This window comes from Rhineura floridana, chromosome 6 (genome assembly GCF_030035675.1).
Source record: "Rhineura floridana isolate rRhiFlo1 chromosome 6, rRhiFlo1.hap2, whole genome shotgun sequence".
Classification (NCBI taxonomy): Eukaryota; Metazoa; Chordata; class Lepidosauria; order Squamata; family Rhineuridae; genus Rhineura; species Rhineura floridana.
In genome coordinates, this window is record NC_084485.1 from 77157575 (window position 1) to 77182736 (window position 25162).

General features: G+C 42.5%; 2 protein-coding genes across 4 annotated transcripts in view; both read left to right on the forward strand.

The window, feature by feature from the left end:
• ELAPOR1 (endosome-lysosome associated apoptosis and autophagy regulator 1) overlaps window positions 1-8675 on the forward strand; it is a 97521-nt gene extending 88846 nt beyond the window's left edge. The window contains exons 19-23 of one of the 2 annotated variants that reach the window (XM_061632515.1): window positions 2490-2616; window positions 3225-3403; window positions 5295-5460; window positions 6110-6190; window positions 8406-8675. In XM_061632515.1, coding sequence (XP_061488499.1) covers window positions 2490-2616; window positions 3225-3403; window positions 5295-5460; window positions 6110-6190; window positions 8406-8474 — 622 coding nt within the window. In that variant the 3' untranslated portion in view covers window positions 8475-8675. The remainder of the gene's footprint in view (window positions 1-2489; window positions 2617-3224; window positions 3404-5294; window positions 5461-6109; window positions 6191-8405) is intronic. The other variant, XM_061632514.1, reaches the window with a different exon arrangement.
• A 12166-nt stretch (window positions 8676-20841) lies between these two features.
• Window positions 20842-25162, forward strand: part of SARS1 (seryl-tRNA synthetase 1) — a 31284-nt gene continuing 26963 nt past the window's right edge. The window contains exons 1-2 of one of the 2 annotated variants that reach the window (XM_061632516.1): window positions 20842-21111; window positions 24532-24602. In XM_061632516.1, the coding sequence (XP_061488500.1) occupies window positions 20976-21111; window positions 24532-24602 (207 nt within the window). In that variant the 5' untranslated portion in view covers window positions 20842-20975. Of the gene's footprint in view, window positions 21112-21858; window positions 21952-24531; window positions 24603-25162 lie in introns of those variants that run through there. The other variant, XM_061632517.1, reaches the window with a different exon arrangement.

A 25162-nucleotide genomic window follows, 5' to 3' on the forward strand; every position in this document is an offset into this window, starting at 1 on the left:
TATTTTAATATTACGTATAATGTATAATTACTTTACATTCAGTTGTGATTTAGATTTCAGTTTTATTCCTCTCCTTGTGCTTCAGGCAAGCTGCTCATCTTTTCCAAAATTGTCTGTGTTTATGCATTTAAAAGTTTATTTGGAAAGGTGGCAGATTTTTAAGGTGGAAAATCGCTTTGGGAGATGGGGAAGTTTCTTGATGGCATTGTGAATGCTAGCCAATCTGAGCTGTGTACCTCCGGCTTCTGCTGGAAATGAGCAGAATTTATTTCCCCTGAGCTAAGTCTTGGAAAGAAGATGGTGTGCTGTGAGTGCATTTCTACAGCAGTCCCATTCCTCCTGTTGGGTGCATCAATATGCCCCCTTAGTTAATTCTGTGCGATTTCTTCAGTGATACAATATTAGATTACTATATCTGACTTTAAATGACTCCAGGAAGCCAATATATTGTCTAAAAATGATGTAACTATAGCTTCCATTCCTCAGTAAATGGCTATTCCCCTGCTTACGATCTCATTTCTCAGAGCAACTTAATAGTTGCCTTTTAATGAGAACTAGGTGAACCATGACAAAGCTCAGAGGTAGATTGTCCGCTTTGCATGCAGAAGATCTCTGGTTCAATCCCTGGCATCTCCAGACAGGGCTGGAAATCTCCCATCTGAACAATGGGAGCAATACTGAATAGCTAGATGGATCAATGGCCTGACTTGATATAAGGCAACTTCCTGTGTTCACATCCTTTTACCTAAGGGCAAACAAAGTTAAATAAATGCATCTCCATAACTTAAAACTAAAAATAGCAGCCATAAGGGCCCCAATCCACAAGGCACAAGGCAAAGATGTGTTAACATATACCCTTTTGCTCCTGCACCATTTGCCAAATGAAGCCCCCTCCCCAAAAAAAACACAATAGAAGTGTGCCAAATAGCAATGGGGAATTTTCATTGGGAAAATAGTATCGGGAAATACATTAACTCTCTGCTTCTGCTGCACTGTAGTCCTAGTCTGGATTGGGAGGCATGGGTACTTTTTACAAAAAGTTTAAAGAGGAGATGATGCATTCATGCATCTCCAACTTCATACCGAGTTTAGCACTGTGGCACATTCCTAGATCCCAGTTCACTTTACCTTATATTTAAATTAACCTGAGCTATGCCATATCCTAAGCTATGCAATATCAGTTCCTTTACATATCAAAGACTATACCCTTCCACACATCATCTTTGTCAAGAATGCCTGGTTTCTAAAATGGTTCTGTAGCAAGGAATTGTGGGGGGGAAACATCTCCCCTGAATTAGAGCCTCTGAGAGGCCATGAGATTGTCAGTTATCACAGCTGAACTAGTTTATTAAGCAGTAAGCAAGAACACCTGCTTATCAGCCCGAGACTGGTACTTAAGGCCACAGGCCTGGGAAGGTTGGTGATTGTATGACCATTAGACATGAAAGCTCCAGATGATTTCATCATCAGAAAGCCCCCTGATTGGCTAATTAATTCCTGGCTGTTTCTGGGCATTTTCCCATAAGAATAGAACCAAGACCTTAGATCTTTGTTCCCCAATGTTCTTTGGTGCAACCTGATGTTGGGGTTCCATCTTCCATCTGCTGTCCAGGCTATACATCTCTAGGGAGATGTGGAACCATGATGTTACTCTGCTGGTTTACCAATCTTGTGAGTATAGATTAGGCTAGACAGCTTTGTTATTTTTATTTGTGATTTGAACTCTCTCTGCATTTTACCTAGCCCTTGTGGATGTTCGGTTTAAGGAACTGTTTTACTGCCATACTTTTTGCACTTATTTTTTATTCTAATAAAGCTACCTCTTATTTACCAGTGTGCATTCATTTCAGGGGGAACTTGGTTCTGAATCCAGCACCTTGTCCAATTACCCGAATATATGGTAGTCTGTGGCTATTTTGCCTAAGGCTCCAAGACAAGGAGTGTATGTCTCACTCTTGTCCTTTGGAATCCTTGGCAGATCTATTTCTGGCACTTTGGGTTTCCCCTTGGCCCAGAGTGGGTGACCAGGTTTAAGGTGTAGTGGCAGTCTACCTACCTTGCAGGGTTGTAGTTGGTTTACTCAGCCCTGGTAAGGGAGGCACGGGCTGTGCCTGGCCAGGATAAATTGCCCTGGGTTTGGGAATTGAGTCCGGGTGGGAACTGGTAGCAGTTCTTGGCAATCTTTACCCTTGTAAAATGCAGAAATATACAGAGTATATTCAGAGTGGAATCGTGGTGAAGTGTTCTAAAGATGGAGCGTAATAGAATCTTTTTTATTTTAAAATCTAGCAGAATTCATGCTCTGTGTACAGTACTTTAAGCATGGCATCAATCCCTGGAGTCACTGGTTTAAGGATTTGTGGTAGTAAGTTTGAGAAAGGGCAGTGCCTGGCACCCTCAGTGGTGAGGTTATGAGGACGTTTTGTACTGGACAAGTGGGCCACTGATCTGGCTGCATTTAAGATGGCATCTTATAATTTTCCAAACAGCAAGTGCCCCGAAGGAACCTGTGATGGATGTACTTTCCATTTCCTGTGGGAGACAGTCGAAGCTTGCCCTCTCTGTTCTATAGATGATTACCATGCTATCATCAGTGCCTGTGTTGGAGGGATTCAGGTAGGAACTCAGAATCAGTCCTTTGAGGTTTTTTATTGTCTCCAGCGCCTGAGAGCTGCATATTTTTATGTACACTTATATGAACATTAAAATGATTTGTTCACAGCCACTGCAGCTCATTTATAGATCAATAAATAGGACAGGCAAAGAGGTCAAACTGAAGAGACAATTTCTCCTGGAATTGTCACAAAGCAATGTTGTTTTTTGCCCCTAAATATGTTTACTTGGAAGTCAGTTTCACAATGATAAACTGCTTCAACAGCAGCCATACTCTTGCTACAGCAACAATGCACTGATTGTTTTTGCTAAGAGAGGTATATGTCCTCTAAGTTCTCTAGAGTGATGGTGGTACAACTATTATTGCTACTGTTTATCTTTAAGGTAATGTTAATACTAATGCTACATCTCAATATTATTTTTAGTTTGTGCCCTTTAAGATAATTTCTAAACCACTCAATAATAAATCTCTAAGCAGTGTAAAGTAAAATTCAAATGTACAATAAAACGATTGACTATAAGCCACTTTTAAAAAAATTCAAAGAATGCAAAAATATGAGCTATGACTACATGTGATGGAAAGGAGGACATGGCTGCTTTTCCTTCTACAGAGAACCACGTACGTATGGAGGGAGCCGAAGTTGTGTGCAGGAGGCATTCCACTCCCAGAGCAAAAAGTCAGCATCTGCAAAACCATGGACTTCTGGCTGAAAGTGGGCATCTCAGCAGGGACTTGTGCTGCTGTCCTGCTGACTGTTATGACTTGCTACTTCTGGAAGAAAAACCAGAAGTGAGTTGCTGCTTCTGTTGCTGCCCATTACTCTTGCATCCTTGTTTGCTTACTCATAGCTGCACAGTACCCTTTTCTAGTTTGCCCTTTAAATTGGGTGACAACCCTGAACAGCACAGCGAAGATGAAAATTTCTAATCAGTGTTCAAATATTGTTATCTTTTGAAATATATATATTCTTACATTTTAGTCATGGCCTTCCCCTTCCCCCTCAGTTTGCCTCCCTTCCTTCCATTCTCAGCTCTACCCATCCATGCCAAAATAAAAAGGAAGCCCAAACATTTTTGTATTTTCCAGAACTGTTACATGCATGCAACTTTAACTTGCCCACAATGGAGTTTACTGTGTGTTTGCAGCTATTTGCATTCCCATTTAATTTGTGTAGTCCACAGCACATTGCCCTCAAACAATATCAGTCTTGATGTTTTTCCCCTGTAAATTTAAGGTTACCCAGTACAGAGATAACCTGACAAATTGATGAAAATCAGGTTTTAAACCTCTCCACTCGGGGTCACAAACTACTTGTTTTGGTGTTTTGGGGAAGGTGGATCAATCGTCACTTTTTGCTACACTCACTACTTCCTCAATGCTTTCATTTATTTTCTGGCTGTGCTCATAACTATTTCTGCCATGTTCCTGGGACCGAAGTTCTTCCTCATGTACAAATTCAAGTACATGCAGGTGTGGACTACTCTGGTCTAATCTGAACAGGGGAAAAGTGGATTAACAACTAAATAATGCTCAAATGTGGACAAGCCTTATAATACACTCATGCACATGCATCTGTAGCCCTGTTCACTGGCATCTTGCAAAAGGCTGCAGCTTGTGGGAGGAGACTGCATCCTTTGAGCAGTGAGAAAGGGGAAGAGGCCCCCCCAAACCCTTATAGCTGGGTAGTATGAGGCACAGAGCATCTGATCAGCTTTGTGCAGGTGTGTGGTTGCGTCTCTGGCCAGGAGTGCCTAATGCAGGACACTTGACAAGTCACACCACTTTATGAGTCACCACATGACCATATTGCTAAAAAACGTGCAGATAAATTTTGTGAATTACACAATGGAAGCCTTCCCAACATTGTTATTTACACCCAAAAAAGAGGGCTCAATTTTGAGCTAGAGGATGGAGCCTTTCAAGCAGCAAATTTTTAGTTACTGTAAACCGCCCAGAGAGCTTCGGCTATGGGGGCAGTATACAAGTATAATAAAATAAAATAAATAAATAAATAAATTGGGCTTTGAAATGCTCCCTGGCAAAGATAAGCAGCTGAATATTACGGGAAGAAGGGAAAGTGGAGATGGATTGTTTCCATTTTTTAGAAACTGAGGCTGTGAGCACACTAGTTGCCTCCAGCAAAGCATTTCCATTAGCCATACCTGGAGGAGGAGCAGGTTGGTCTGCCAATTAGTGGTGAAATCTCTTCAAAGCATTTTTTTAAAAAAAACACTCAAGCTGCTCCCACCAGGTTTTACAGTAAAAAGGGCTGGGGTTTAACTAGTGTCATGTGCCCTTGTTTTCAGAAAAGAGAGGTGGAGTTGTACTGGAACTGGCAGAACAGTGAGCGTGTCTCTACCCTGAGACTCAAATTCCTTTGTGCCTGTGTCTCACAGAGACAAATATCCCACCTTTAGCGGCACACATCCTTCCGTTTTAATTCCTATAGGATTAAACTAATCCTTCAGATTGTGAATGAGTATGAGTGTGTGTGTTAGGGATAAAACTACATTTATTTTTCTAGTTACAACAATTTATCTGCTTCTGCTCTCTCATGAGCTGAAAGAGGGCTTAAAATCTCCAGATTTTATAGTGATTTTTTAAAACCAGCATCCCATCTCAGGGACCCAAGCTCTGTCCATCTGTTTAGCTTTCTATATGTTTGGCTATATCTTTGAAGGTTGGAGTATAAATATTCCAAACTGGTGATGAATGCCAGTGCCAAAGACAGTGAGCTGCCAGCTGCTGACAGTTGTGCCATTATGGAGGGGGAAGATGCAGAGGATGACCTGATATTCACAAGCAAGAATTCTCTATTTGGCAAAATAAAGGCCTTCACCACAAAGGTAAGATGCTCTGGGAGACCCCTTCCCCCAACGTATATATTTCTGGGCCAAGATGCAGTAATGGACGTCTTGGGCTTGGCTCCAATGTTTATCTGACCTATCAGATGTCCAACATGTCACATTTTAACTTGTGAGGCCACATCTGAGTAGATGACCTCCTAATTCACGTAATATGTAAAGTATCTGTCTTTCTCTATCCTCTATCCTCTATCCTGTCACTATCCTTTAACTTTTGACTTGGAGCTATTTTGAAATAATGATAATTGGCTAGCATAGGCTACAGACTGTGCAAGCTCCAAGGTTGTTGTAGCTTGGGGGAACAAATGATCAAAGTCTCATTCCCCTCCTCTGCCCTGCTAAAACTTCTGATGGAGTTGAGTAGCACAAGTGAAAAGGACACCCCCCCCAAAAAAATAAATACATCAAATACTGCTAACCTTCCAGGGTGCAGAAAAGCTCCTACAGGCCTAGGACCAATAAAAAAAATAGTTGCTGTAACCTGCTTGCCCTAGAATAGACCTGTGAGCTTGCTTTCTCCAGCCTCAGTGTCTATCTGCATGTGCTGCTGTGTTTCCTATTGCACTGACTGATGTAGTTAATGGTGCACTGTTTTTATTTTTTCCTAATGTGGCTGTTTGTTTTCCTGTAGGCTTCTCTTAGGTACAGTCAGGCATGGCAGGACTCTGTGTGTAGGGCTGTTCTCAATAAACTAAGAGGAGGAGTCTTCCAGGTAGATAGAGACCAAATATAGATGGTATTGTCTTGTGTTCTCTGTGTCTAAAAACAAGCCAGCTGACTGAGGGCATGTAGCAACTAAATGGTATTAGATGGGTTGACAATGTGGCCTAGTGATGTCTGAGTGGGATAGAGAGGGTCTGTATTATTGGAAAATCCAAGCTGTGTTGCCAGCTTTCTACAGATAAAGCCTCTCTCTCCTCAACAGTGGATGTCACAATCTTTATTTTGGAGAAAGGCAAGGGGGGCAAATGTGTACTGGAGACATACCAATGGGTGTTAGTTCAAGCTGCAAGTGTAGCATCCTAATATTGCCTAGAATGGTCCTTGAGCCCTGGCTTGTCTCTGGAACAAGTGGCTGCTGCTTGTTGTGCTGTCCTGTATGACTAGTTCAGTGTCACAACTGCATCCCATTTGCTCAGCTTCACCTTTGAGAACCAGGGTCATGGCTGCCCACAGCACCTCTAACTTAATAGACCTGGGGAGAACCAAGGCAGAACCATGGAAATCTGGGCCTAATATGTTCAAACTCCATGTCTGGAATAAATTATGAGACCTTAACACTGTGCATGTAGAGTGTGGGTGGGTTTTCTCTATCTCTCTGCAAATTACAGGGAAATTGGGTCTTTGCATTTTTTACCAAGTTTTTCTCAGTAAAAATATTCTGTTAAACTTTTGGGGAATTATCATATGTACAGCCTTACTTTGTGTGAATCAGGCCAGGTTCCTTAATCGAGAGGTTATGAATGTTCCACTTTTGTTATATATTTATATTTTCCATCTACCCTGTCCCTAGTATTCTGAGGAAATAATAATTTCTTATCCTCTCAACTGGCTAAGGCCATACACACCTGATCTCAGAAGCTAAGCAGGGTCAGGCCTGGTTAGTACTTGGATGGGAGACCACCTGGGAATACCGGGTGCCGTAGGCTTAGAGGAAGGCAATGGTAAACCACCTCTGAATACCTCTTACCATGAAAACCGTATGAATATATCCAAAAAAGATTCATAGGGTCATCATAAGTCGTAATTGACTTGAAGGCATATAACAACAACAATCCTCTCAACCAGTCTGAAGCATTTACTCTGGTCACCTTTCCCCCCATATTGCAGGTGAAGGCTGTGAAATAATTGTTTGCTCCACAGAGATGCTAGTAAGATGATTGCAGAAGTGAAATTTGAACCATGTCTGATGCCCTATCCACCAGTTCCCTTAACTGCGGTGTGCAGGCTTCTAAGTGGCTCCCACAAAGCTCAGTGACAACCCTTGTCTCCCCACCAGCTGCCTCTTCTGAACGCAGTGAGATCTAACAGAGGTTGCTTCCACACTAAGTTCCTTAAGCAGTGCTGATATGTTGCTCTTCTGCAATCAGCTGGAAATAGAATTTAAATGGTAGCTCCGCATACAGTATCCATTCCAATGAAGCCAGATTCTAAGTATGCTTTCTCAGAAATAAGTGGTAGTTGGTCCAATGGGGTCTATGCCCTTTAAAGTGTGTTTAGGATTGCAGTTTCCAATTATCATATGGCTCCCTGTGCTGTGCACCGCTTTAATTCACTGCTTTCTCTTCACTCCCACTCTCAGCAGCACTGAATTGGCTATTCATCAGATCCTCTTCCTATAGAGCTAAATCAATGACTCTCTATAGCTACTTGTAGGTTGTTTGTTCCTCTTTTTTTTAATGCTAGCAGCATGTGTGTGGGATGGAGCCATCCTCTTGACACCAACGTCACTGCTGCTTACCTGGACAGGGCTGGGGCAACAATGAGGTTAAGGCTGCGTGGAAGTGCCACCACCAGAGCTATTCACTAGCAATTGAACACCCCATGTGTATTACCAGCAAGTATGCTGATACCACCCCTTGGCTGGGGAAGAATCAACTAAAGCATGTTTCAAGTAGGACTTGGTGGAGGGGTATCTTGAGTTCCTTTTGAAAGCACACCCATCCATGTTGGAACTTATTTAGAAAATAATGAATAGAGTCAGCTGGTAGGACAGGAAAGGGTTATCGTAGAGCTTTGTGGGAGCTGCCCAGCACCCTGCATTCCATGAGCACAGGGTGCAGGATTACACTCTTTGTCCTTGCTCTGTTACTAAATACAGGGATTTGGCAAAATCTGGCTTGATTCAAACAAAAGATGGGAGCTCCAAGAGAAGCAAACAAAACTTTAACTAATTCTGTTCACACTTTCTTTTATCTTGTCTTTAGAGAACATCTGATGGCTTTGACTCCGTCCCACTGAAGACCTCCTCTGGCACCACTGACATGGATCTTTAGGAATGGATTGCCCACCTCCCATGCCTTTCCTGCAGGATGCTTTGGGAGTTCTCCTTGGTTAATACCTGCACTTTGATGAACTTGCCGTGTGGCCTTATTGGATACACTTTTAACTTCAGCTTCTTATTGTACTTTTTTAAACTGAAAATTTTAACATTTCCTCCCAAAACAAAGCCAAATACAAGTGTGCTTTTAAAATTATATGTATATATTTGTACGTCTCTTGTGCTCTCTACCTGCTCTTCTGTAATAGACCCAAAAATGAGTTTTATCCCTCAGCAAAAGTTAATTTAGCCAAGTGACAATATTTGCATTTCTTATCTTCCCTAGTACCAGAAATGCACCTAAAACACCCTAGGATATAATTGTCATAAAGTCAGCCCATTGAGGCAAGCTCCTAAGGATGCAATCCTTACCAGGGCTTGGGAGGGGGAGTAGATATGCATAGCATTGCTTTGTAAATCTTCATTTCACTTAACCTATGGATAATTCTATGATTCTATGGGTATGCTTTAATTTGGAGTCCTGTGCTGAGCAAGTGGTTGAACTCGATGGCCTTATAGGCTTCTTCTAACTCTACTATTCTATGGGATAGTTTTCTATAATTTTTACAAAGTTTTCCTTATGTAATTTTGCATAGGCCCATACATGAAGATTTGTTATTTAGGAAATAGTGAAATATAAGTTCCATTTTGTTCTTAATTACACTTTAAAGTAAACACTAAATGAATGAATTTGAATTACTACTAAAGACCACAGAAGGGAATGTGGAAGAGCCGAGGACAAGTCTGCCTTTGCTGATGCATGTCTGTCTATAGATGACTATATCTGTCAAATGCAGTGGTCCCTGCTCCTGCCGCAGTGGTCCCTGCTCCTGCCCCTGCCCCAGTGTAAACACTGAAATCCAATGAGTTGTAGCAGAGGAGAATGTGGCCCAGTGTAACTTTACTGTTTCAAGTTCAGATATTCCATTGTGGAAAATTCTATTCTCTCTCATTTTAGATTTAGCGTTCACCAGAGTGTGTGTCCTGTATACATTGGCTGCATTTGGATGTAAAACTGGCCATCGATTGTAATTAGGCAAATTAGCTGGCACACACAGCTCAAACTTTGCTCCTTCCTTCCTTCCAACAGGGAAACAGACTGTGGTGTGGCTGGCTTAGAGTTATGAGGGAACCAGTACTTGTGGTTTGTTTGTGCTAGACCAGTGGCTCCCAGCCTTTATGAGTACAGGACCCCCTTTGTAAGTTCAAAATATTTCATGATCCCCCCTCCCATGCTAAATGTAATTTTAGTCTTTTAACTGAAAAAATGGTGCATGGCAAAAATAACATCTCCAAATATCCCTTTCCATAAAAAGCTCCCTGCAAACAGGGAGGTGTTGCTTTCTTTTCTTAATGCAAAGGTCCAATCAAGTTGGTATCCTCTTCCCTCCCCCCTCCCACAGTCTGATGTACAGTCCTATCTCCCAACAGCAGTGGGTTACAGTGTTGGGTTAAGATCCAGGTTCAAATCTCCACCCAGCTACAAAGCCCACTGGGTGACCTTGGACTAGACACAGTCTCTCAGCCTGACACAGAGTTGGTGCAAGGATAAAAGGGAAACGGGGGGAACCATGTGCACCACCTTGAGCAACTTGGAAGAAAGGTGGGATATAAATGCAATAATAATAAAATAAATAAATACATTTAGGTGCAGTATGTGGACCCCAGCTTCAGCCAACCTGCTGAGCAGCTGCTATTATTGTTGTTATTATTAATAATATTAAATTAATATTAATATATATAATAATACTATTATTAACAACAGCAGCAGTGTGGTGGTAGTGGAGATGCTAGATTGTGAAGAGAAAAGGATGGATTGAGGAGGGGGGTTAGTGCTTTCAGTCTTGGGATGATCATCAGAACTGATAGCTTGGTTAGCATGCACTTGGGGAATGAGAGTGGAGCAGAAAACAGATCGGCACATGTACACACCTAAGCACACCTGCCCCTCCAGCAAGCATCTGCAGGCATGCATGCATTGGGGCGCATAGGAGGGGTGAAGCCCTCAACTGCTGTAGCATCTTGGAGAGAGAGATTGGGGGGGTGGAGTGTAGGTGGAAGAAAGGGGAGACACTGGCACACACACTTAGCCTCAGAGATGGGGGTGTGTGCAAGTCATGAGCTTCCTAACTGCTCCTTGGCTCCATCTATGCCAAAGGTGAGATCTGGGTGGTCTCACAAATAAGAATAATTTTTAAAAGGAGGTGGAAACGAAGCAGGAGCCAAGAAAGGCAGGCAGGCAGGCTGCCAAGAAAGAAAGGGGAAAGCAGTCTTTTCTTGCAGCCTTGCTTCTTTTTGCTTCAAGAAAAGCCCTCTCCTCTTGTTCTGAGCAAGGGCATAGTCAGCAGCAGTAGTGCATGGAGCTGGTAGCTGGTGATAGTAATCTTCTCTTCTTCCTGGTAGCTCCACCCTCAGCCTCCTTCAGCATCTGCCATGTGTTTTATAGGCAAATGCCTGCCCTCGATGCGCCTGAAAGATACTGTGGCAAAAGTCCACCCCTCTGGTCTGGAGCAAGGGGGAGGCGTTGTCTGCAGTGGAAATGGGGAGCAGACAGTGTCCAGGGAGTGAAGACTTTTGTAAAAAAAAAAAATCATTACTTTTACTGTTCATGGCCCCCTCTGGATTACTTTGCCGCCCCCCTGGGGGTCATGGCCCCCAGGTTGGGAAACACTGTGGTAGACAAAATTAGGTTGGGAAGTCAAGTTTTTTTTCCCTGCCTAATCTGATTTATTTAGGAGAAACAAACTATGAGCGCTGGTTTGGATATAACTTGAAGATAGCAACTGCATGGTCTGTTTCCCTTTTGAGAGGAAGGAAGGAGCAAAGCTTGGGCACTAATTTAATGGCCAGATTGGTGTCCAAATGTAGCCACTGGGTAGATTAAAACTTTTGCTCCTGGATTTTTTCAACATCCGCTGGCCAACTGCCAAGGCAATGTTGACTGATCTCATTTCTTTGTTTTCTTTTGACAGATTAGAATAGCCTTTAGTTACACTGAAATGAAGAAAAATACAGAAACCCAGATCTTTCAGTCATTCCTGTTTAATTCCAATGACAGTACTCTTTTAATTCCACTCTGCTTTGCTATTTATACCAGAGCTTGGAAGATTATTTTTAAAAAGTAATAAATTACAGTTACAATTACATGCCCCCCCAAAGTGGTAACTGCCATTGCAATTACAATTACAATTGCTCTGAAAGTAACTGATTACTTTTTCTTAAATGTAATCACTACAATTACATTTCAGTTACTTTTTTAAAAAAAGTCTACAAGGTGCTGGCCTTGGCTGCTGCACATCTAAGTAGCCTAAAACAACATTAATAATAAACACACACATACTGAGATAGTAGAATAATTCTTTTTATCCATAAGATAGCAATGGTGGTCTCTCTGCTGGTAAGGGAGGTTGGGAAGGGAGGTTGGGAAGGGAGGCAGAGGCCACTACTCAGGTCTTTGCACGTCAAACCAAGCCAGCAAGCATAATCTGTCTCACTAAGCCACCTCCCAGACCCTGCCCTGCCACCAACTAAGGGACACTCACCCAAGCAAACATTTTCCCGAGATGCAAAAAAGTTAAAATACTGCAAATGTAGCACAGGAGCCAGAGAGGGTGGTGGAGGCCACTTTGTGTGTCAAGTGCAAACACAGTACACACACACACACACAGTACACACACATTGTCATATTTCACCTCCACAGTTTTCTGACTCCATTCTGCTGCTGCCTCCTCCTTTATCCATGTTCTTGCCCTCTGTCTCCTTTTTATTTATTTTTTTATTTATTGTATTTATATACCGCCCCATAGCCGAAGCTCTCTGGGTGGTTTACAATAACTAAAAACATTAAAAACAAATATACAAATTTAAAAACACATCTTTTAAAAACAATTTAAAACACAATTTAAAACACATACTAAAATGCCTGGGAGAAGAGGAAAGTCTTGACCTGGCGCCAAAAAGATAAGTGTTGGCGCCAGGCACACCTCGTCAGGAGAGTCCTTCCATAGTTTGGGGGCCACCACTGAGAAGGCCCTCTCCCTTGTTGACAGACTCCCAGTTTCCCTTAGAGTAGGCACCCAGAGGAGGGCCTTTGATGTTGAGCGTAGTGTACAGGTGGGTTCATATCAGGAGAGGTGTTCCATCAGGTACTGTCCCAAGCCGTCTAAGGCTTTATAAGTTAAAAACAGCACTTTGAATTGAGCTCGGAAACATACAGGCAGCCAATGCAAGAGGGCCAGAATCGGTTTTATATGTTCGGACCATCTGGTCCCTGTTACCAATCTGGCTGCTGCATTTTGCACAAGCTGCAGTTTCCAAACTGTCTTCAAAGGCAGCCCCACGTAGAGCTCATTGCAGTAATCTAGCTTGGAGGTTACCAGAGCATGGACAACTGAAGCCAGGTTATCCCTGTCCAGATAGAGGCGTAGCTGGGCCACCAACCACTCCATTCTTCACCACTATCCATTTTTTTAAACAACTGTTTTCTCCACTCCACCCCATCTCACTCTCCACCTCCTCCCTCGTTGCCTCCTACCCACCCACAGAGCATGAGGGAAGAGCGACACTGCACAGAAGCCCAGTTTGAGGCACATGATTTTCATCCACAAATCAGAGAAGCAGAAGACTTCCCCTGCTTTCCCCCAAAACGTAATGCCCGCAAGTAATGCTGGAAACATTACAATTACTCCACGAAAGTAATAAAATTACTCCTAGTTCTATTACAATCAAAATGTAAACGAATTACCCATTTGTTTCTCAAAAAAGTAATGAATTGCAAGTAAAGCCATGAAAGGAAGAGCCACTTCTATTAAATAAATGACCATAACATGCACCTGAATACACTTTAGAGAGCAAGAGTGGCGTAGTGGTTAGAGTGTTGGACTACGACCTGGTAGATCAGGGTTTGAATCCCCACACAACCATGAAGCTCACTGGGTAACCTTGGGCCAGTCACTGCCTCTCAGCATCAGAGGAAGGCAATGGTAACCCCCCCCTAAATACCGCTTACCATGAAAACCCTATTTATAGGGTTGCCATAAGTTGGGATCGATTTGAAGGCAGTCCATTTCCATTTTGCTAATAGTTTGAGAGGATCCATACTACTTTAAAAAGATATTAGATGGATGCTTTTAAATGGGATTTAAAGTGACACTGAAGCAGTGGTAGGCAGTCTTCTCAGATTTACTCTGTAGGAATGCAAAAGACATACAATTAGAATTAAAGACAGGGTGACTCTGGGCACATTGTGAGCCTAGGAATCTTTTGCCAGTATCAGAAGTGAGTGCACAGCCCTTTCACACATGTCCATTCCTGGGTCAGATCTGTGTTAGCCTAGCTTTTCAAAACCAGTATTACTGCTTCTTGCTTGCTGTTGATTGTATATAATACATGCCCCCGCCCCCATTTGTGTTAATATCACTACTTCTGATCTTTTATTCCGGGACTTTTCAGACTAGTTTGATGAGACCTTTTTTGTTTTACTGCTCTTCATGTCATGTGAACAAGCAGTGCATAATTACTATTATTGGTGGGAATAGCTTCCTCCTCCCCCTCCCCCATCCCATTTCTGACTTTTTAACCTCAGTCAAACGGAAGAGAATTTTTGTGGAAGGTTTTGTCCACAATTTTACTCTCAATAACTGAATGGATATGTGCTACTTCATGGATATGGAGTGCAAGACTGAAGTGCTCACTCCTGCCAGGGATGGCATGAGAAAAGGTGAATTAGGCATAGGTATGCTACAGAGGAGAGAACAGAAGTGAGCAATAGGCAGTGTTAAATGTTGTGGGAGATGGAGGATCATTGGTGGTGGGGAGACGTGAATGGTGCTTGGGAAGACACCAAAAGCCTCCAGTAACTAGCTGCTTTTGTTTTTCATGCCCCCCCTTTCCCCCCAATACCATAGTGGGAAAGGGGTATACTCTATTTAGAAGGCTGTTCCCTCAGCTTGGTAGTCCTTAGTTGAACATGAGACCAGCAGCTGTTAGCAGGGACCAGCCTCATGGTGCATTATTTGTACTTGCCCTTACCCTGCTTCCTCCAAACCCAAATCATGCCCTAATAACTTTATTTGGTGTGCATACACGGGTATGCACTTTTATAGCTTTACGAAGAAAAGGTGCAGTAAATTCTGTGAATATATGACTGCCCGTATATGCACATGCGTTTACCTGGGTTATAAAAAGTGGGACTTTTTTTAGCACTTCCAGGTGACTTGTAGCATGGAATCTTATTATAAATAAGGGGATCCAGCATATAGTTTTCCATATTTTCTGCCGTGAGTGTCAATTGTGTATGTGAAATATACCAATGTAGCAATGCCTTGCAAACAAAAGGGGCTTCAGCGTGAACCTGGCCCTTGGCAGATTTCTTCACTTCAGCAGCCTAATTTAGGTGGCAAAAGTTATTTTGTTGATGCCATTGTTAAAATGACTGGGAGTCAGAATTCCGTGTTGATCTATTGCAAATGTATCAGACTGTGATATATTTTCTGCCCACCCCTGCATCAAAACATACTAGAATTGAAAGGTAATCCTAAAGTTACTGCTGTTACACAGTAGTCTGAAGAAACTGAGGTTGTGGTTGTTGGGCTTGAAATTAGGAGATGGGAGGAGCAGGAGCTGCCTTAATTATGCAGCTCTCAATGGCCCTGTGTAAATTAATGTAAAGGAGCTAAATGCAAAGAACTCCAAATAACAATAAGATTATTATTATAATTAAATTATTTATTAACTCTTAGCAGACTTGCACAACTTGTGATGCACTAAGCTGAATGCAGCAATGTATTATGGTCTGCTGGGTCCTTGACAAGAGAACTTGTTTTCCATTCTTTGACAGGCAGCAGTAACAAAGGAGTTACTGAGCACATGAGGAACTGCTATCTGCAGCCAGGTGGGCTGCATGCAACTTGGTGAATGGGACTTCAGCATCAAGCTCTTCTTCCTTTGAAGCCACAGGGGTTAGATGATGATGATACTACAGTAGGACCCCGCTTTATGGCACTTCGCTTTACTGCGGACTCAATTAGACGCAATTAGACTAAAGCGCCACGCATATGGCGCTTGTTCCTCTTTTATAGCGGTTTTCGGGCATTGCGCACCATTCTATTCAATGAGTTCCGCTTTTCAGAGGTTTTTGCTTCTCATTGGGGGTCCGGAACATAACCCGCCGTATGAGTGGGGCCCTACTGTACATGTTTTCATCCATAAAGGAAATAGTTGTCTTATTTTACTGAAAAAGCTATGGCGTAAGGAAACCTGAGGTACACTGAAGCATTCACAGGATGAGAAATCTGACCTCAAGGAACACCAAAGAAAAAATGGTCATTTTAAAATAGTGCAACTGGAAACCTCTGGGCTGTGGTTTCATAGTTTTGTACAACAAAGATATATTCAGGGACGGCCAGAAATATTTTTTGGTGACACCCTATTGCTTTTGAGATTCACAGGCCTTATGCACACAAGCGCTCGACCTAGGTTAGGAAAAATGCACTACTGTAATAAGCTGCTCTGGGATAAATTGTCAGTGGGATAAACTGTCAGTGGTAAAGAGGGTGTTGAATAAGAGCTATCCTGTTGCTCAGTGCAATTAGGAAGAAAGGTGAAGAACACACAAGGGCTATTTAGTTTCAAAAGAATCTCACATGCAAACAGAACAGAAAGTACAGAGTTAGTCCTGGGCAGAAAGAATACCATGTAGTCCAAGACTGAAGAGAGCTGTGTGAATGCAATCCAGAATCTATTGCAGAGCTCAGCTAGCCTAAACTTCTCAAATCCAGCTGAAAAAGCATATTTTCACCCTCATTTACATGTGCTAAAGAAAGGAAACATCTTCGATCAAACTGCTTCAAAAGCAGCAACACATCCTTTGCTATAGATCTGTAGCTTTATTAAAACATAGCCTAGATGTTTATATGCATGCCCTTTGTTCAATAGTGTAACTAGGGAGGGCCAAGAGGGAGGGAGACATCTGTACCAGCCATAATCTGGAGGGGGTGCAAAGTGGACCTCAAAGGTCATCTAATACATTTATTAAAACTGTAAATGGTGTAATATTTTGTTTTTGAATTGGAAAATTAAATCGGTTGTCAGTGGTAGATGGAAAAAGCAACAACCAACTTGTTTGGACATAAGAAGAGGCCTGCTGGATCAAACCAAAAGCCCATCTAGTCCAGTATGCTGTTCTCACAGAACAGATGCCTGTGGAAAGCTTATAAGCAGGACTTGAGTGCAAGAGCACATTCCCCACTTTTGTGATCTCCAGCAAATGGTCAGAGCTGGAACATAGACATTGTGGCTAATAGCAGTGGGGGCTTAATGAGGGCAGCCAGAACAGCACATTTGCTGTTTGGTTACATGTTTGCAACAGCTGGTAAAGCACAGTGGGGAGGAGAGCCTGGCTGGGAGTCCAGAGTCTGTGAGTTCAAATCCCCGCTGTGTCTCCTGGGTGTCAAGGGCCAGCTCAAGATCACCCCCACAGTGAGTGACTCAGGGGTTACATGCCCTGCTACCTGTGCAGCCGTGGGCACGCTGCATAGTCCCAAGGAGCCCAGTTGCCCCCCAGCTGGCAGTTGTGGACAAGGAAGGGGCTGGCTTGTGCAGCTGTGGCAAGCTGAGCAGGCCCTAGCCAGCTGGGGAGGACTAGCCTCAGAGGGAGGCAATGGTAAACCCCCTCTGAATACCGCTTAGCATGAAAACCCTATTCATAGGGTAGCCATAAGTCGGGATCGACTTGAAGGCAGTCCATTTCCTTTTTTTTTACATGTCTGCAACATGACATAGTAAAATGCATTAACTCCCTTCATACTGCTGGGTGGAGAGCAATAGGGAGTGGAGAAGAGAATATGATGGTTGGTCAGCAACCAACAGCAGTCAGTGGGTGTTTTGCACAATTTGAGTAAATTCATGATAGAGCAGTAAGCAGCAGATGCATTCTATTTGAGCAATGAGACTGGAATTTAAGAAGTGCTGCTGATAAAAAGATTCAGTGCCACTTTCACCTCAGACTTTACCATTCACTCCCCATAGGAGGCTAATCTAAGAGTAATGCCTGTTTTATATGTTTAGTTTCTCTATTATAGATGGTAATTTACTTGGCCATAAATTTAATTCAGTGTATCCAATGAAAACAGAAGGATACTTTTGACGACTGAATAGCATCACTGCCTCTGTTTTTGTATAAAGTTGTGATTTATTATTCTGCCTTTTTGTCTTTGCTATATTTTGTACAAGCTTGAAATTGTTTTTGGATTAAACTAATCTCTGGAATGTATGATCAACATACCAGATATTTTGCTGTCCTAGTAGCAACCTCCAAGGACTTTTGTATGGATGGGTCGTAAGTGCTATTCAGGGACTATGATACCTTTCTTACAAAGATGACAATGAATTTTTTCAACTCTATGTTACAGAATTGATTGGATTATATTTATATATGTGTGTTTTTTCAGCTTTGTGATGATAAACCGCAGGTTACCTTGCTCTGTATGCAAAATGGGCTGGGTTTCTTTTATATATGATTTTAATCGAATGTTATCATTTCTAGCAGCAAGAATTGCATGTACATTTTTGGTTAAAAACAATGCACACTTCTGAACTACTTGGATGAGCAATATTTTTTTGTTTGGAGGAGGGAGTAAAGGTACAGATCTTTAGATCTCTCATTGCTGCATCTTTAACAACAATCTTCTGTACACTAAACAACATAAAAATTAGATACGTTCTCCTTTACATCAAAATAGACTAATTAATCTAGCCCAGTGATGGTGAACCCATGAAACTCCAAATGTTGCTGGACTACAACATCCACAATCACAGACTATTGGTCTTGCTTGCTGGGGCTGATGGGAGTTGTAGTCCAACATGTCAAAGTCCACAGGTTCCCTACTTCTTATCACCCATCGTGAGTGATATCTGACTTCAGTCATACTCTGTGTAAACCCATTGATAAAAACAGACTTGACTTCGTCATGACTAACTTGAATCCACTGATTTCAATGGATCTATGTTGAGTATAACTTAGCATAGACACAATGGGTGGTATCTGATTAACTGGCAGCATGTGTCTGGAGTCTCAGATTTTTCTTGGTCCAACTATGAGAGAAAGTGTTTAATGGAAAATACCATGGCTTTAAGCTAGAACCTTGTTGCAAAGCCTGTGCTCTGCTACTGAGGTACGGCCCCCACCCAAAGAGACATCTATACTGCCAGTCTTTAAATGCTTCCTTTCTCTGTAGCAGTAGCTCTGTTGGTCTTAGGGAATAAGCAACATTCAGGTGAAACAAAAAACATTCTCCATTGGATCAACTGGTTACTTAAAACATTGCAAACTTCATTAGACATATAGATATTCAGGGCCAAAGAAAACAGATTTTGTTGGATTCCCATGTTGATGTTCAACAGGCTTGTTCTGCTGCTCTACACAGCTTTTCCATAAATGACCATCTATCTGGACAAGGTCAAATTATTTGTAATCTTAAATGATAGTGTTTTCTATCTACTAATCTATGCTTTGGCTCTCCTGCTGCTGTGAGGGGAAAGTCAAGCAAGCAAAGGCAAAACGATGAAGGTAGATTTACCCATGGTATTTCACTTCTATAGAGCATAGAAATATATACAACAGTTGGAGCATGGATTTGTTTAACCTTAATTTCTTTTAAAAGTGTGCTCTGTAGCAGAGTCCAACTTAAAGCTAAAGGGTCTTGAAGTATTCCACTATTATAGATTTGGTCACAGCAGTAGGCAATCTGGAAGAACTTGGGAGACACTGAGAAACAACCACTAGGCCTATTCTAATTTTAAAAAACCCACTATAGCCTTGCAACTTGATTGAATTAGAAACATGGGCAGCTACCATAAACCAAATCAGGCTTATGGTTCATCTAGCTCAGTTTTGTGTGGCTGATTTGCAGCAGCATCAAGAGTTTCAGACAGGGAGCCTTTTGCAGCCCTACCTGAATATGCCAGGGATTGAACCTGGGACCTTTTGCATGCAAAACTTGTGTTCTACCACTGAACTACAGCCCTTTCCCGGGAAGTGTATAAATATAGCAGCTAGGATTCAGCTCTCTGGTTTATTATGTATGCTGCTCAACTTTGTTCTTGGCAGTAGCTTTAAATGTAGGTCAGAAAGTTTTGCTATTTATACAAACAGAAGCAGGAATTTGTACATAGGTGATGCCTTTAGACATGGGAAAGAAAACCACATTATGCATGTTCTTGCCCAGTAAACTATCCGGTTCTCTAAATAAAACAGGGAGAGGAAGAGCAATTAGCTTAAAATGCTGGGGTTTTTTAAAATTGTATTTGCCTGTGGCTTGTAGAACTAAGGCTTTATTCAAGCCTCATACTTTCATTACTGACCTTGATATCTGAAGTTTACCTTTTTATCACTTCCACTGAACACAGGATTTGCTGCTCAATCAACAACTAAAGGCACAAGTTATACAATTACAGTTGCAAGTATAAATAAATACATGGTTTGCAGTACTTTCAGACATCTCTTGCATGGGAAGGTAACCACTTCTGGTTCCATGCTTTCGAAGAAATGGCTGGATGAGCATTAGTTGGGTGGGCTTTTTTTTTTTTTAAGTTTCCTGTTACTGTAATCGTATGGAGCTCAGGGGGGTTGTTCATTCCTATCTGTGTTTAGGACTGCAGCCTTAATCTCCTTTGGATGATCGAGCATTGGCGATTTAGGGTGACTTTGTAACAACTTTATTTACCAATGAATAAGCGGCCCATGGTGGAGACAAACAAGAACTCCTTCAGAAGTGAGCAGATCCCCCCCCCCCAAAAAAAGACTAGACCTTCAGGCCTGCAAATGCATTGTCCATGTGAGGAGCCACCCGCTTAAGAAACGCTAACACTTTTGCCAAGGCCCTGCTCGCTTATTCACAGTGATTCCAAGCTGGGCTCTTTCTTTAATGTTGGTAGCTGCTGCTACGATTTAATGTTACCCTTGGTGCTCTGGCGCTCTCTTTGCTGTAGCTAGACTCGCTTTGGAGCCCGCACCATGGAGCGATGCGCTTTGCAGAGTACCCGCAGCTACATGAGCCAGTGCCAAGTGCGATCTCCTAGAGGACCCTTTAGTTGGCATCGAAATATCAACGCACATCCGGCACAGAGAACCTGTCCCGCTGAATCCTTCCATCGGCGATGCGCTTTGCAGAGTACCCGCAGCTGCCTGAGCCAGTGCCAAGTGCGATCTCCTAGAGGGCCCTTTAGTTGGCATCGAAATATCAACGCGCGTCCGGCACAGAGAACCTGCCCTGCTGAATCCTTCCAGGCGCACGCGCAATCCCTTCCCCAGCCCCTTCTGCGTTTGCCGTGCGCATGCGTATTTCTGCCGACTACCGCTTTTTCTCCTTTCGCTCTACGCCAACGGGGTGTTCTCAGAGGGCAGTGAGGGTTGCTCTCTCTGTTCTCTCCGTGTCAGTGATTGTCATTCGGGGCCAACATGGTGCTCGATTTGGACCTCTTCCGCGCTGACAAAGGCGGCGACCCTGAGCTTGTGCGTGAGACGCAGTTGAAGCGCTTCAAGGACCCGGCTCTCGTGGACGCGCTGGTGGACGCTGACGGGGCCTGGCGGAGATGTACGTGGTGGAGGGAGAGGGGACAAGGGGCGCATGTCCGCGCGGGTGGGAGTGGCGGCGGGTGGCATGAGGCCAGGGGGTATCGTTAGGAGAAGGCCTGGCAGTCAGTGAGGCGGTTGAGGGGGCTTTCCGCCCCAGCACGTGTCCAGTAGCCTCTCCTCTTCCCCGCACTTCTTCGTTCCCGTCCTCTTGAGCCCCGTTCACGCTTCCTATGTGCTGCTCCCTCTCCGTATTTAGTCTGTTGATGCTCGCCTCTGTTGTGTCGTGGTTGGAAGAGGGGTCAGGCCTGTGAGAAAAGCGGGGCTCGTCTCTTCCTTTCCTGTGTTCGTGTGAACGGAAACAGACCCACACACACACACACACTATCATTGATTCTAAAAGGGAGGGCGGGACATGATTTTGACAACTTTGTGGGCTTTCTGGGCCCCGATCTAAGAATAGGTTTGGGGGGTGGCTTTTTTAGGAATCGAAGAGTCATCCCTTGAAAAGGCTTTAGGGCTCTTCCGTACCTACTCTGAACTCACAGGGAACTCCCTGTTCTCCCGATACGATTGGCTGGCTGTTTGCTCCCCCCCCCAGCGTTCCACAAAGACGTATAGGATTTTTTTTGTATGAAAAGTGTGTTGAGAAATTAGGCTTCCTTCTGCTCCCCCACCCCCAACTTTCTTCTGCTTCACAGCTGTATTACCCTTTAAATTGAGAGACTTGCTATTCGGCAGGACGCTGTTCAGGTACTGGTGCTGCCTAGTCTGATGCAATCCTGCTGTAATCATCATCATGGAAAGTGATTCACGGATGCCAGTGTTCAGATCAGCTACAGTAATTTCATTTTCTCTGCAGGTGATGGCTGTCTGTAGAGAGGAGATATGGAGGGTTGTACTTCTGGGCACATTTTCTCTGTGAAGACTGACAATTTTGAATCTATTAGCTTATAATAATTGTATTAAATATCTTTTTGAAGTCAAAGTGCTGTACACTGACAAACTGTTGGTAATATTGCAGGTAGTGAAAAATGGACTTAATACTCCCTACCAAAAATGGGTTTAAAAAAATGAGATGGGTCTGCCACTTCGGGTGCCTGAGACAGTTCCCATTCACTCAGAATAGAATGGAGGTTCACCACATGGTGCTATGTCTCTGTCTCTCCTCATCTTAATTTTCAATATCTCTCTCCAGTCAATGGGTAGCAAAATGTTATGTGACTTCCATAATGTTTCTGTACATGGTCTTGATGTTTTGCGAGATGGTGATATATAAATATTTTTTATAAATAAATGAACAGTGTTATGAAAAACCAGAAAAACAATATTCTGAGGCCAAATTAAATGTATTGAAATCAGTGGATACTGCAGTTAGTTGCAACTGTCTGGTTAATTTCTGTAGGTCTTAACAGCTAATTTCTCTAAATTAGGATCCCAGAGTCTGGAATTATGAAATAATTTATCAGAATAAGAGTGTGAAAGAATTTTGGGTAACATTTAAAGCAAAACATATGTAACTGAATTTAAACAATTACTTGTAAGCTAAGCAGATAAAATTCCTCTGCACCATAGGCATATGCAAATATGAAGATATAACAGTCCCAGACACGGTAAAGTGCTGCCATCAAAACTAGAAACTTATAGTGACTGCTGTCTGTATAAGGAAGTTCTGAAAGTAGAATGGGCCATACTTAGAAATAGATATATCCAACAACACAGTAATGACTAATGTCAAAGAAAGGTGAGATATTCCATTTATACTAACCTTCCATTTTACTGAACCGTGCAAAGATCATAATGAGAGTTCAAAATCGGAAACTACTTCCTTCAGTAGTGGGAGTCTTTTGTATTTGTGGGCCTCCAAATTACAGTCTTTTATTCAGATTAAGCAAGGAGGAAAAATGTTTGCTATCACTTAACATAATACTCTGCTAGTTATTATCCTTCCTCAGACATCTAAACCTTGTCGCTTAGTGTGCAGCTTCATGGATAATATAGGATCTGATTTGTTGTTAAAAAAAAAATACCCAGTAGTAGTATTGTATTTGCAAGCTAGGCTATGTATCATGCTCCAGTTGATGTGTGGAAACATGGCATAGTTCCCCCCCACACACACACACACAGACTGCATATTGACATCAATCATCTGTTAAGTGGGGAGGAATGATAAAGAACTTTGGTGCCTACACAGGAATAAGTCCCATTGACTTCAGTGGCACTTACTCCTAGGTAAGTATGTACATTTACCCAGTAGCAAGAAAATCTTGTTGAACCTAGTGGCACTCACTTCTCAGGAGACATGTATAGGATTGCCCTATAACATGGGTCAGGAATTTCTGGCCCACCAGTTCTCCTCATTTGGCCCACAAAGCTGTTTCGGGCAAGCCACAACCATCTGTCCTGCACCTGACATCAGGTGTGGGGCAAGTAAGGGCAAGCATTGGCCAAAAAGAGATTTGTAAAACTTCACAAGTGAACTTATTGTCATGCATATAGGAAGTACTGTGGAAAGTTTTTTGAAAATATGGTATTGGGAAGTGCTGAGCACATAGTTTGCAAAATGCTTTGTGCATCGCCTCCCGAATAATTTTTTCAGACCTTGTGGTCAGCACTTCCCTAGCGCCAAACACAGGGCTTGCAAAGCTTGTCCAGCCCTGTGTTCAATACTTCCCAGACACCTGACAATCAGTTGGTTATTGGATGTTTGAGAAGCGCTGTGCGCAAGGCTGGACAAGCCCTTGAACTATCTCCCCCCATCCCCATGGGCCAACTTTGACAAGTGTCAGTCATCTGATGCTGTTATAATGTCAGATGAAGTCCAGCTCCCTGTCAAAGGTGACCCATGGGGATGGCGGCCCAAAAATGTTCCCCACCCTGTCCTTTAAGTCTGTTTCAAGATCAGACTTTGAACCCCATTGCTTTGCAGAACTTGAACCCCATTGCAGAACTAATGTGAAATTGTATCTACTGACGATTGAGTTCAGTGGAATCTATTTAGATTCCAGTTTGAGATCTCAGCCCCAAATTTATTACATGGGAATAAGTTCTGTTGAAGTAAGTGAATGTTACTTTCAAGTAAGTGGGCTTAAGGTATATGGTGCATTAAAATAATACCCAGCTTTGATGACTGATGGGAAAACAGATTACAGCAAGAAAGGGGTTTGCCTACAGTTGTGTAACACAACAGTGAGAGACAAAAATGAGAATCTTAGGCTTACAGTTACTAGTATTCAGTGTGTAAGCACAAAGGAACTCTCCCCCCATGTTTTATTAGTTACTGAATGCATTTTGTTTGTTTTTCTACTGTTTTACAGAATGTTAATCTGTGCTGCACTATAGCAGTAGCAGCCAGATAGTTCAGTAGAATCTTGATTGTGTTTAGAAACTTATCCTTTCAATGTAGAGGTCTCTTACTATTTTTCAAATGTTTTCCTTCCAGGCAGATTCCGTGCAGACAATCTGAACAAACTGAAGAACCTTTGCAGTAAAACTATAGGCGAGAAAATGAAGGTGCAATTTACTGAAGTCACAGCTTCTGATTAATTAATTATTCATTTTATCAAAACCAGTTGGATGTATGCCATTTTGTTTTGTGATTAACAGTGCTAGGAAAAATGTATGGTTCAATCAGTGGCATCGAAAACAGCATCAGAGAAATTATTGGTTTGACAAATTGAGAGATATCATTTTGAATGGGAAAAGTGGTACATCTGAGGGGGTGATGATGAGGCAGCATGGCCAGCTACACTATTCAGTTTAACATTACAGTGCACTACTTAAAAACAAAGAAGCTGTCAAGCTGAATTGAGCTCACTGTCATCTTAGGACTTGCACAGATTTACACACCTCCCCCCAGTGATAAGAGGAACACCACATGAGCCTCTTTATTTTGTCCTCTGTGATGGAAACTGGCATCCTTTGGAGCTGGATGAGGTGACAGTGAGATTTATTTATATATTGGACTTTTAAACATTTCTTCATTTATCGAATCCCAGGGCAGTGTACAAAATATATAAAAAAATACATTAGGCAGTATTCAACTAAATTCTTGCACTTGTGCAATGGGATTC